Source organism: Lotus japonicus, chromosome 3 (genome assembly GCF_012489685.1).
Source record: "Lotus japonicus ecotype B-129 chromosome 3, LjGifu_v1.2".
In the NCBI taxonomy this organism is placed as follows: domain Eukaryota; kingdom Viridiplantae; phylum Streptophyta; class Magnoliopsida; order Fabales; family Fabaceae; genus Lotus; species Lotus japonicus.
Window position 1 is genome coordinate 82,780,630 of NC_080043.1, and position 12,992 is coordinate 82,793,621.

Below are 12,992 nucleotides of genomic sequence, written 5' to 3' on the forward strand. Positions count from 1 at the left end.
CATCCAAAACGGGCCTTAATTAACGCTTTACAAGCACAAGAGTAGAGAAGAACGATGAGACAAGAGGAGGTGGTGGTACAAGGTATCTATTGTATGAAAACGCAAAAAAGCAACAAGGTAAGATTTTTCTTTTTTATCCTCACTTCAAAAAGACTAAAATCCTAAAACAAGATGTTTTTGGAGACCGGACATTAAGTGCTGAAAGGGTGGAAATAGGGGACATGTAAAACGAGTCTGCAAGTCTGAAACAGAGGAGGCTAAGGTGACCATGAAGGAAGAAGAAGATGATGAACTATTTTCATCACATAATGATTTACTACAAGAAACATCCCAAGCAATTCATGGTTGATAAATAGTGGTTGTACAAACTACAAACCACATGACCAATGACAAGAAGCTATTCAAAGAGCTTGACAAATCCATTGTTTCCAAAGTAAAATTGGGAAATGGTGATTTCATTCCAGCCAAGGGAAAATGAACTGTTGTTATTGAAAGCTCTACAGATTTGAAATACATGTCTGATGTTTTATGTCTCTGATATTGATCAAAATTGCTCAGTGTTGCACAACCTATAGAAAATGGTTTCAAAGTCATATTTGAAGATAACATGTATTTAATAAAAGTTGCAAACGGTAGCGACATGTTAAAGGTGAAGATGAAAACCAAATGTTTTGGCTGATATACTCCCTATATATTTGTTCTATAATTAGAGCATACAATTATCAATAAAAAATTGTTTAAGTGGCCGATAAAAATGTTTTGGCTAAATAATTCATGGTCAACTTAGATGAACCAATCACATTTAAGATAAGTAAAATAGATTTTTTATATTTTATTTATTAATTTATCCATAAATAATCTTATTGGTTCGTTGAGATGAGGTTAAGTACCGATTATGAGTCATTTAATATGTCTTTAAATAACAAGTTCCGTCTATTCATATCATAAAAACTCAATTGTTATAAAAAAATTGTCATATTGTTTTTCTCTGGTAAGTTGTATGGTTGTATACGTCTACACAGCGATCATGGTTGTTTTTTCAATTTTAGAGCTTTCCACATTAAAAATAAAAACATGGTGATGACATGACATGCTAAATTATTGAACTGAAAAATATTACAATTTAATATCATATTGGTGAAGGACAAAAAAGAAAAAAGTAATGATGTTTACAGATCATGTTTAGCACGAGGAGCCTGCAGGTTCATAAAATAAAATAATATAATAAAAAAACATTTAGACATCGATCTCTACTGACAAATAAGTCTATAAATACATTAGGCTTCTTCTCAGAAGCCACAAGCCTCTCTTCCATCTGGCATAAGAGCAGTGTGAGACTGTGAGTTGATCTTAGCATTTTGCAAAGATGTTAGGAGGATTAGGAATCTTTGACAAGAGTCAAAAGATTAAGGGCACTGTAGTGTTGATGCCCAAAAATGTTTTGGACTTCAACGCCTTAACATCCATCCCTAAAGGGGGTATTCCTGGCATTGCCGGCAATATCTTCGGACTAGCCACCGATGCTGCCGGCAAAGTAGTGGATTTTTCCACTGCCATCCTCAGCCGTAGCGTCGCCATACAGTTGATCAGTGCTACCAAGACTGATGGTTTGTTTTTTCTCACACTTCTCTATAGTCTTCCAGTTCCACAACAGTCTTTTTGCTTAAAAAAACAAGTTCTGTTGAACCAAAATGTTTTTTAATTATGCTTTATCTCTCCACTTTTCTTTTTCAATCTTCATAGATCCATGTCTATTTTTTCTAACATCTCTCATTTCTATACACTTTCTTCTCTTATCTTGTTATTAGATCACTAATCAATAATCATAACTCTAACTTTCCTTTATGTTAGTGTTTTCTCTCTCAGAATGAAGGTGGAGTTTGGGAGTCAATGAGTCTTTTCCTCTTCTTCTTTTTTTGATATCATGTGCCATATCATTTCATATTTTTTTCATCACGTTTAGTGTAAATGTGAGAGCAAAAACAAATAAACAATAAACTATAATGTAAAAAGAAAACAAGAAACTATAAAATTAAAAATATCCTTATCCACATAATTAGGTAGAATAAGTATATAGGAGTAAAAAATTATTGAATAAAAAAAGAGTAAAAAATTATGGTGACAACAACACTACAATTCAGGATGCTAGCTGGCGAGTAGGGCCAAATTGATTTGATCGGGATTTGAAAGGATTATTATTGTTCATGTCTATTTTTAAATAAATATATCTTGTATGTTCAAATTTTATCATAAACATAAAAAAAAATTATATGTGTAGGACGGTAGGTCTTATTAAAATTATTTAATTTACTCAATAGTAAAGACGGATCACTTTCTTTTAGATGATTGTTGGTTCGACTTCCGCTATCAATACGAGAGTTGTGTTGAACAATATATAAGTATCTGCATAAGTGATTTATGGTCTCAGATACATGTTCAGGTTCATGGTGGTGACCGGAGTTAAACCTAGCTACTCAAACTTTTTCTTTGTTAATTTTTTTTTAAACCAAACCATTTTTAATTGTTTCAAAAAATCATTTTAATGAAATAATTAATTATGTATATATGAAAATAGAAACTTAAAATGAAAAAATGAGACAAAATATCACCAAAAAATACAGTTTTGCTTGTGCGGATTGGATCATTGAAGAATGAAATTTTTATAAATCAGATCAGACAAAATACCAAATAGTAAGAACTGGAATTTTAAATGAAAGCTGTCGTTGTAAGTTGTAACTTGTAATTAACGTAAAAAAAAAACTTTACAGTGATTGCTGCCCACTTAGAATAATAACTATAGGAATTAATGATGAAAAAAAACTTCACCCCCATTCACACCAACTTTTTTTTTTTTTTTCATATATTTTTCCTTTGCATATATGAGATTAATTCCTCTCCTTTTACTTTTTATTTTCTTTCCATTTTTTTTCCTTCCTCTTTCTTTCCTCCCTCTTACCAAACAAATCATTTTTGCAGCATCTGGAAAGGGAAAGGTTGGAAACCTAACCTACGTGGATAAACACATTCCCTCGTTACCAACCTTGGGAGCTAGGCAAGAAGCATACAGCGTCTCCTTCGACTACGACGCCGATTTCGGAATCCCAGGAGCATTCTACTTCAAAAACTTCACCCAGGACGAGTTCTTCTTCGTCAGTCTCACCCTCGAAGACATTCCCAATCACGGAACCATTCACTTCGTCTGCAACTCCTGGGTTTACAACGCCAAAAACTACAAGAAGGATCGCATTTTCTTCACCAACGATGTAATTCAACTCTATATACAGTCTTGCGAGTTTCATTTTAGTCTTTCGACAAAAAAATGACCGCAGTAAAAAACAGTCAGTAATTATGAAATGACTGTTTTACTGGATTACATTTTTTCGCCGATAGACTAAAACTAAATGTACTTACAAAATTAGCGACTAATTTGACATCAATCCTGTATTTTTCAACTAATTTTTTTTTCTGTGTTGAAGGCTTATCTTCCAGGTTCAACACCAAAAGCTCTGGTTAAGTACAGAGAAGAAGAGTTGGAGAATTTGAGAGGAGATGGATCAGGGGAACGCAAAGTGCATGAAAGGATCTATGATTATGATGTTTACAATGATTTGGGAAATCCAGATGGTGGTGACAATTTGGCTCGCCCAACCCTTGGAGGCTCTGCCAATTATCCCTACCCTCGCAGGGTTAGAACTGGTAGACAACCAACCAGAAAAGGTTAGATTTTTGAGTTTTAATTTTCTGGGTTCAATTTTTATTTTGTAGGTAATAATGTATAATAAAAGCAATAATTATTTTTTTCATTGTAGTTTTGTTCAGAAATTTAATTATATTGCTATCATGTTACTGATTTGGCAATAGTTTTTTGTTTGTTTGTGTATTTCTGCTAATTTTACTGTTATTTCATTGTTTATAGATCCTACATGTGAGAAGCCTGCTGTGCAGTTGTATGTGCCAAGAGATGAAAATTTTGGTCACTTGAAGTCATCAGATTTCCTTGGTTATGGAATAAAATCTGTTTCTCATGATCTGATACCTGCATTTAAGTCTTTGATCTTTGATTTAAGTATCACGAAAAGCGAGTTCGATAGCTTCGATGAGGTGCGTGATCTCTTTGAAGGTGGAATTTGGCTGCCTACGGATTTGCTCCGCACAATTAGCCCCTTACCGGTTCTCAGTGCGGTATTGCCCAGTGAAGGTGAAAACGTGCTCACATTTCCGAAACCTCATGTTATCCAAGGTATGTTGTTCATCTTTAATTGAATCACCACACTATTACTCAAATAATTGTCTGTTAATTTTGTTTGTTATTTTGGACTGCAGTTAGCAAGTCTGCATGGATGACTGATGAAGAATTTGGAAGAGAGATGATTGCTGGAGTAAATCCTAATGTGATTTGCCGTCTCCAAGTGAGTACAAATGATTTATTGTTAATGTTAAAACTGTAAATTTTGCTGTCGTTGATTAACTCTTTGATATGGCAGGAGTTCCCACCACGAAGCAACCTTGATGTCGCTATCTATGGCGATCGAACTAGTAGAATAACAAAAGAAAACTTGGAGATTAACCTTGGGGGGCTCACAGTAGAGGAGGTAATGATATAAATATGTTTTTCAATTAAAAAATCAATAATATTTAGTGGTTGAAATCTATGAAACAAGGTGATTGAAATTGACTTGGTGGAACTGCAGGCACTTGGTGCTCAGAGATTGTTCATACTAGATTACCATGATGTGTTCCTGCCTTATGTGGAGAGGATAAACAAAATTAAAAAGGCTTATGCCACCAGGACAATCCTATTCTTGAAAGATGATGGGGCTTTAACACCACTTGCCATCGAGTTGAGTCTTCCTGATTCAGAAAGCAAAGTAATCTTGCCTGCAAATGAAGGGGTTGAGAGTACTATTTGGCTATTGGCTAAGGCTTATGTAATTGTAAATGACTCTTGCTATCATCAGCTCATGAGCCATTGGTATGAACTCCTCCAAAAGCCAGAACTACAAAAAGTTTGTTATATGTATTTAGGACATGATCATTAATCATTTTTTTTCATGGGGCAACAGGTTAAATACTCATGCAGTGATGGAGCCATTTGTCATAGCAACAAATAGACATCTCAGTGTCCTTCACCCTATTTATAAGCTTTTACATCCTCATTACCGTGACACAATAAATATAAATGGACTTGCTCGAGAGTCCTTGATTAATGCAGGTGGCATTATAGAACAGTCGTTTTGCCCCGGACCTAATTCCATAGAGATGTCTTCAGCAGTTTACAAGGATTGGGTCTTTACTGACCAAGCATTACCAGCTGATCTTATTAAGAGGTAATCCTTATTGAATATACATCAGTAGTAAAAAATTAGTTGTCTTTTGTTAATAACAAATTTTTTGCTTGATTCAGAGGAATGGCTGTTGAGGATCCCTCTGCCCCCCATGGTGTTCGCCTTGTTGTAGAGGACTACCCTTATGCTGTTGATGGACTAGAGATTTGGGATGCTATTACGAAGTGGGTTCAAGAGTATGTCTCTTTATATTACCCAACAGATGATGCAGTTAAGAAAGACACTGAGCTACAAACTTGGTGGAAAGAAGTTGTGCAAAGAGGTCATGCTGACTTGAGCGACAAGCCATGGTGGCCTAAGATGCAAACTCTTCAAGAGTTGATTAAATCCTGCTCTATTATCATATGGACTGCTTCGGCTCTTCACGCTGCTGTTAATTTTGGACAATATCCATATGGAGGTTTAATCATTAACCGTCCAACAATCAGCAGAAGATTGATCCCAGAACCAGGAACTCCAGAGTATGATGAGATGGTGAAAAGTCCTCAAAAGGCTTACTTAAGAACCATTACGCCAAAGTATGAGACTCTTATTGATCTTACTGTGATAGAGATATTGTCTAGGCATGCTTCTGATGAGATCTACCTTGGGGAGAGGGAGAATCCAGAATGGACATCTGATACAAAGGCAAAACAAGCCTTCCAAAAGTTTGGAAGCAAGCTGGCAGAGATTGAAGCAAAAATCAATGGGAGGAACAATGATTCAAGTTTGAAAAACCGATTTGGGCCAGCTCAACTGCCCTACACTCTGCTCCTTCGTTCCAGTAAGGAAGGGTTAACTTTCAGAGGAATTCCCAACAGCATCTCTATTTAGAAGACTATGTGGCTTGGCTTCCTTATCTATTGCACTTCCTTATAATAGGGACGATGCTTCTCTATGAATAAATATTTGTCTGTGTATGTTTGTACTCTGTGGAAGCTCCATTAATATGGTTTTCATATAATAAAGTGTGTTTCTGATATCAGTTTGCATATGTTTACATAGAATTAATTACATTTGCTATATGCTTTGCTGGAAATCCCAGCATATGGATTTATAGACTTTAAATGTTCATGTTTTACAAATACAACAAACCTTGTGTTCCAATGACAGATGAATACGGCTTGCTCTGAAATCTCACTGAAACATAGTGGAAACTGCTCTCATGTACGGTGGAAATGACACTGATTGAAGTGGAAAATATTAATTTAATTTTGATGAACTCATGATATATGGATTACACTATAAGAAAGACACACAATTAAAAGAAAAAACATACAAAATTTGTCTCCACCTTAGCAATAGATGCTCAGATTTGCAATGTATTACTAGAAGGTTTGGCTTGTATTATATATATCCGGAAAACGAAGCCTTACTTTTATATTTGTCATGTAAAGATAAAAGATTTTATAATAGGTAAGAAGTCAATGGACAATGGATACTTAAACTCTTAAAAATTAAATCAAACCTTTTCAGTGTTTATACTTTAAGTTTGGTTATCTTTGAAAAAATGAAGAGTAAGAGATTATGACATAATAAATTATAAAGTCATTTGATGCTATATTAATAAGTTTTTCTTTGAGTGAATGTCTCAAAAAAATAAAATTGGGGTACATGATTTTTCTATAATTTTTTAATTGATGAATTTAACAAATTTTATCATGTAAACAATCTTCACTCAATACGTACCAATTGCAAACTTGCATTAGTAAAAAGTGACTATTTAACTCCTAGGTCGAAGGCTTGGTTCTTAGAAGTCATGCTCTTAACAAATTGTAGAAGCAAAAGGAAGAAGGAACTGAATTTGTTATTGAATGAAAAATGAATGAGTGAAGTGGATTTGTACAGAGGTTCTTGCTTATATACAATGCAAAGAGTAAAGTTACTCTTAACTAACTGACTAACAAACTAGGAAACTAACCTAACTATCCTAACTATCTCAATAACCAAGTAGCTGACTCAATAATTAAGATTAGCAAGGTAAAGGTAAAAGTAAAGCTGTAAACTATTTATTCACTATATCTAAAAGCCCCCCCGCAAACTGGAGAGTGTATATCATACAATCCGAGTTTGGAGAAAATGTGGCGAAAAGGAGCAGGAGATAATGACTTTGTAAAGATGTCCGCGAGCTGAAGTGAGGAAGTAACTGGAAGAAAATGCACGAGTCCTTGCGTGATCTTCTCACGAACTATGTGACAGTTCAGTTCAATATGCTTGGTCCGCTCGTGGTGACTTGGATTGTGAGCTATGTGTATAGCGGATTGGTTATCACAGAGCATGGAAACAGGGGATGTCTGTGAAACCTGAAGATCTTGTAACAAGTAGGTGAGCCACTGGACTTCACAAACAGTAGCTGCCATGGCTCTATATTCAGCCTCACAAGAGGATCTGGAGGTGGTGGTTTGCTTCTTTGAACGTCAGGACACCAAGGAAGATCCTAAGAACATGCAATACCCGGTAATGGATTTGCGAGTATCCACACAGCCAGCCCAATCTGAATCGCTAAAGGCTGTTAGAATAGTTGAAGAAGCTGCAGGGTAGAAGAGTTCACAACCAGGACTACCTTTGATGTAACGCAAGACACGATGTGCTGCAGCTTCATGCATATCTGTGGGAGCTGACAGAAATTGACTCAGTTGATTAACCACGTATGCAATATCTGGTCTTGTGGTGGTGAGATAGAGAAGACGACCAATAAGGCGTTTGTAAGAGCTGATATCTGAGAGTGGAGTGCTTGAACTAGCACTGAGTTTCTGAGAGCAATCCATTGGAGTTGTAGTTGATTTTCCACCAAGCAAGACAGAGTCAGAGAGTAGTTCCAGTGCATACTTGCGTTGATTCAAAATAATCCCTTTTTGGGATCGTGCAATTTCAAGACCAAGGAAGAACTTGGCTTCACCCAAGTCTTTGATGCGAAATTGCTGATAAAGAGAGTGCTTCACTGACTTGATCCCATCCATATCATTCCCAGCTAAGAAAACATCATCAACATATAAAAGTAAAGCTGTAAACGAACCAGCAACTGATTTCTTGATATATAAGGTATGATCTGCAAAGCTCTGTGTGAATCCCAGACCTTGAAGAGCTTGACATAAAGTAGAGAACCACTGCCTGCTGGCCTGCTTGAGACCATAGAGGGACTTTTGACGAAGGCAAACTTGATTAGGCTTATCAGAGTTCATGCCTTGAGGAAGTGACATATAAATTTCTTCATCCAACTTGGCATGAAGAAAAACATTATCCACATCCAATTGATGAAGAAACCAATTGTTGGTGGATAACAAAGACAGCAACACCCGAAGAGTAGTCATTTTGGCCACAGGAAAGAAAGTGTCCATAAAATCAATGCCCTTAATCTGTGTGTACCCCTTTACTACCAAACGTGCCTTATATCTATCAATGGTCCCATCCTGCTTGTATTTGATTCTGTAAACCCATTTGCACCCGATTGGTGTCTTGTCGGGGGTTTATCTAAAAGGAGCCATGTATTGTTCCTTTCAAGAGCTTCAATTTCCTGATTCATAGCAAGTCTCCAACACTCATGCTTAACAGCCTCTGAATATCTAGTAGGCTCAACAGTGGTGGTAATATTCATAATAAAAGCATGGTATGAAGGATCTAACTTGTGGTAGGAAATTACTTGTGAAAGAGGATGGGATATACCTTTGCTTGAAGAGTTGGCTGGCACAGCAGTAGAGGTTGCAGCAAATGTGCAGTGATAATCCTGCAAGTAGGTAGGTTGCTTTCTATGTTTCTGAGAAACCCTTTGGACAATTGGCTGATCTGAGTTTTTAGAAGGATCTGAGGACAAAGGTTGTGTCTAGACAGGATTATCTGATGGAACAGGATACTCATAATCAAAAGGTTCAGAGGGTAAACAAGCAGCCTGGGGAAATGTACTAGACTTACACTCATTATCATCTTTGTGAAGCTTTTAAGGAAAAATATTCTCATGAAATATAACATTCCTAGATATAGAAATATCTCTTGTTTTGAGATCATAAACCAAGTAACCTTTGGTTCCTGACTTAAAACCAAGGAAAACACACCTTTTTGCCCGAGGGTCAAATTTGGTCATATGACTGGCTAGAGTAGATGCAAAACAAAGTGATCCAAACACTTTTAAGAATGTGATATCTGGTAGCTATTTGTGTAAGAGCTGAAAGGGACACTGATTATCTAAAACAGGTGTAGGTAATATATTGATAAGGAAAACATAATGAATAATGGCATGTGCCCAAAAAGTCTTTGGAAGATGAGCTTGAAACAAAAGTGATCGAGCCACATTAAGTATGTGTCGATGCTTCCTTTCAACAATAGAGTTTTGTTGAGGAGTCTCAACACAACTTGTGTGGTGTATAATTCCTTTTTCAGCATAGAATTGACTCAAAGCAAATTCTTTCCCATTATCACTTCTAACAATTTTCACATAAACACCAAATTGGTTGGTTACAAAAGCACAAAAGTCTTTAACAAGAGTTTGAACCTCAACCTTAGACTTAAGCAGGTATACCTAGAGTAGTCATCAACTATAGTTAGAAAATATGAGAAACCATGCAAAGAGATAACAGATACTGGTCCCCATATGTCAACATGAATCATTTTAAAAATGCTAGCAGAAGTAGGATTACTAAGAGGAAATTTTGAAACGTTTTTGTTTTGCTATTGGACATACTTGACAAACATGATCTTGAGTATATTGTACATAAGGAAAGATATCTTTTATTGATTGACCCTTGACAAATGAGAGGTGGCCTAGCCTATAGTGCCACAAGTTTTGTACACTAGGTGAGAATCACAAACTAAATTCTGAGAATTACAAGTGGAAACAGAATTACAAGTAGGAAAAGGGGAAAGTGAATCCTTATTGAGAATGTAGAGGCTTCTCACTGCTCTAGCTGTGCCAATTATCTTGCAAGCATTGGAATTCTAAATCAAGCAATCATCATCAGAAAAAGTTAGCCTAAAACGCAGACTTTTCGCCAATTTATGAACTGAGATCAAGTCAAACTCAAAGTTTGGTGAAAATAACACATTGATGAGAATGAAAGATGGTGAAAGCTGTACAGAGCCTTTGATTGTTTCTGACTCAACATTCCCATTAGGTAAAGATATTGGAATAGGTGCAACATGTTTATATGAACTGAAATAGCTAAGTGTGTTGCAAATATGGTCAGTAGCTCCAGTATCAAGAATCCAAGTAGTGTCAAGGGAATTACCATTTTTGGTGGAGATTTGACTAATGTTATTACCATTCTTGCCAGGAAGCATTTGAACACAGGAATTGACACTAGCAGTATGTTGAGAAGCTGAATTCTTCTGCTCTGAAGGAGGTAGTATTGCCAACAAATGATGATATTGATCCGCAGTAAACCCAAATCTTGCAGCTTCTAATTCTTGAGTATTCCCTTGACTAGTTGATTCATGATCCTCTTCAGTAGTGTGAACAAGATTTGTTGACCGATTTGCATACTTGGGGTTCTTGAACTTGAACCCATGAGGGAAGCCATGCTTCTTGTAGCAATCTTCCACGGTATGACCCATTTTTCCACAGTATGAACACTTCTTGTTGGAATATATGTTGCTCCCTGAATTGGAGTTATAATTCCCAGAATTTGATTGAGAGCTTCTTCCATCATTGGAATTCTCTCTTGCAGCGAGTAGAGCCTTGGACCCAGAAACATTCTCAGTGGAGATCGAACTGTCTCTCTTGTTGAGCAATGAGAGCAAAGTCACGATTAACATTGGGCAATGTATCAAGCATCATCATCTAAGATCTGACTCCTGAAAACTGATCATTTAACCCTCTAAAGAATCGCACAACCTGATTCTTGTTCCGCTCTTCTTCCATTCTGGTGATCGCTCCACAAGCACATCGTGGATTGCAGGTGCAAACATGCAACAGATTCAAGATATCCAATTCATCCCAAAGTGTTTTCATACTAGTGTAAAATTTTAAAATAGAACTATCACCTTGTTTTAAGCTGAAGATTTCTTCCTGCAATTCTGAAATTCTGAATAGATCTGCCTGGGAGAAACGCTCGCAAAGCTCTTTCCAAACATCTGGAGCCTTATCGCGCCAAAGAATCGATTGAGCAATCTCAGTGCTCATGGACTTGATCAACCAGCTAAGAACAAGGATATTGCATCTCTGCCAGAACGGTTGCATTGGATGCCCTTGCGGTGGCTCTCCGATCGACCCATCAACGAAACCCACCTTGTTCTTCGTCATGAGACTCATCTTCATTGCTTGCGCCCAGTTGTGATAGTTGCCATCAGCGAGCGGTGGTGAAACAAGAACGGTGGCTGGACTCTCGTTTGGGTGAATATAGAACGTATCGGAAGCGATTTGTGCATCTTGCACAGTGAATGGGTAAGGGGCTTCTTCAGCCGCCATTGATGCGCGCATCTCTGAGAGAGCTCTAATACCATAACAAATTGAAGAAGCGAAAGGAAGAAGAAACTGAATTCCAACTGAATTTGTTATTGAATGAAAAATGAATAAGTGAAGTGGATTTGTACAGAGGTTCTTGCTTATATACAATGCAAAGAGTAAAGTTACTCTTAACCAATCAGCTAACTCACTAACAAACTAGGAAACTAACCTAACTATCCTAGCTATCTCAATAACCAAGTAACTGATTCAGTAATTAAGATTAGCAAGGTAAAGGTAAAAGTAAAGTTGTAAACTATTTATTCACTAATATCTAATAGCTCTTGAGAAGATCTTCGACCTTCACCGTACCTGAGTTAAAATATTGAGAGCAATTTAATAACAAAATATAAACAATCTTCAAATTGAAGCTAACAATAAGCAACACCAAGAATTTCTGAGATGATTTTTTAAATGCACTTTTGCCAACATATAATCTAAAGCCTCATTTTTAGATGGGGAGATAGGAGGAGCTATAGTGGTCAACAACAAAGACCACCAAAAAATTTGAATTAACATCTCACTCATACTTTCACACAATTGAATTCTAACCACTTTTCTATTGAAAAAATTATCTTCTCTATTTTCATGACCACTATTAAATTATATCTTCTATTCACAACCCCATCCTTTATCGTAGCATCTTGCTACTCAGACAACAAGTACAATCTTGCTATAGATAATCTGATCAAAAAAGGTCTCTCCTCCATCATCCTTTTTTACTATATTTTGTGAGATCTCCAATAATTTTTACCATCCGATCTATTATTCCAACTCTACTATGTGAGTTCTTTTACTAAATTGAAGAATTTCCCTTCAAACAAATGCTTTGCTAAGTTCCATTACTTTGACAGGATGACCCTACACCATAGCAAAAAAAAAGGTATAGAAAAATACAAGGGAATTGAAAGTGTGAATGTATGAATTTTGAATTGCTCATGTACAATTCATAATAAGGTACGTGGGAAAAAAAATGCACGTGAACAATGCAGAGAGTGGGGAAAGAAGGTTTCACACCTTGTAAAGTTTATACATAGATTTAAATATTTTCCACAAGAAAATAGTATAATTTACATAAAGACATAAAAATAAATTTGAAATCTAATTAAAAATATGTTAAAAATATTTATCTGCAACATAAATAAATTCGATTTAATGACAGAAAAGTAATTCATAAAAATAAAAATAAAATACTGAATGATAGAAGTTATTTATTTTTTACATAAAAATCCATT

At 36.0% G+C, this 12,992-nt stretch overlaps 1 protein-coding gene across 1 annotated transcript; it reads left to right on the forward strand.

Moving 5' to 3' along the window:
* The first annotated feature begins 1,286 nt into the window (after nucleotides 1–1,286).
* On the forward strand, nucleotides 1,287–6,304 carry LOC130746509 (seed linoleate 9S-lipoxygenase-like). The gene is made up of 9 exons (XM_057599150.1): nucleotides 1,287–1,607; nucleotides 2,977–3,263; nucleotides 3,477–3,717; nucleotides 3,917–4,240; nucleotides 4,324–4,409; nucleotides 4,485–4,592; nucleotides 4,692–4,972; nucleotides 5,064–5,327; nucleotides 5,405–6,304. Exons 1-9 carry the CDS (start codon nucleotides 1,367–1,369, stop codon nucleotides 6,156–6,158), a joined length of 2,586 nt encoding a protein of 861 aa, XP_057455133.1. The 5' UTR covers nucleotides 1,287–1,366; the 3' UTR covers nucleotides 6,159–6,304.
* The last annotated feature ends 6,688 nt before the right edge of the window (nucleotides 6,305–12,992 follow it).

What these genes read in the sequence shown, in the direction of transcription:
- LOC130746509 (XM_057599150.1), top strand. Translation starts at nt 1,367, where the DNA reads ATGTTAGGAGGATTAGGAATCTTTGACAAGAGTCAAAAGATTAAGGGC. An exon ending in TAGACAACCAACCAGAAAAG is followed by an intron (nt 3,718 to 3,916) that starts GTTAGATTTTTG and finishes CATTGTTTATAG; the next exon opens with ATCCTACATGTGAGAAGCCT. An exon ending in GGGGGCTCACAGTAGAGGAG is followed by an intron (nt 4,593 to 4,691) that starts GTAATGATATAA and finishes GTGGAACTGCAG; the next exon opens with GCACTTGGTGCTCAGAGATT.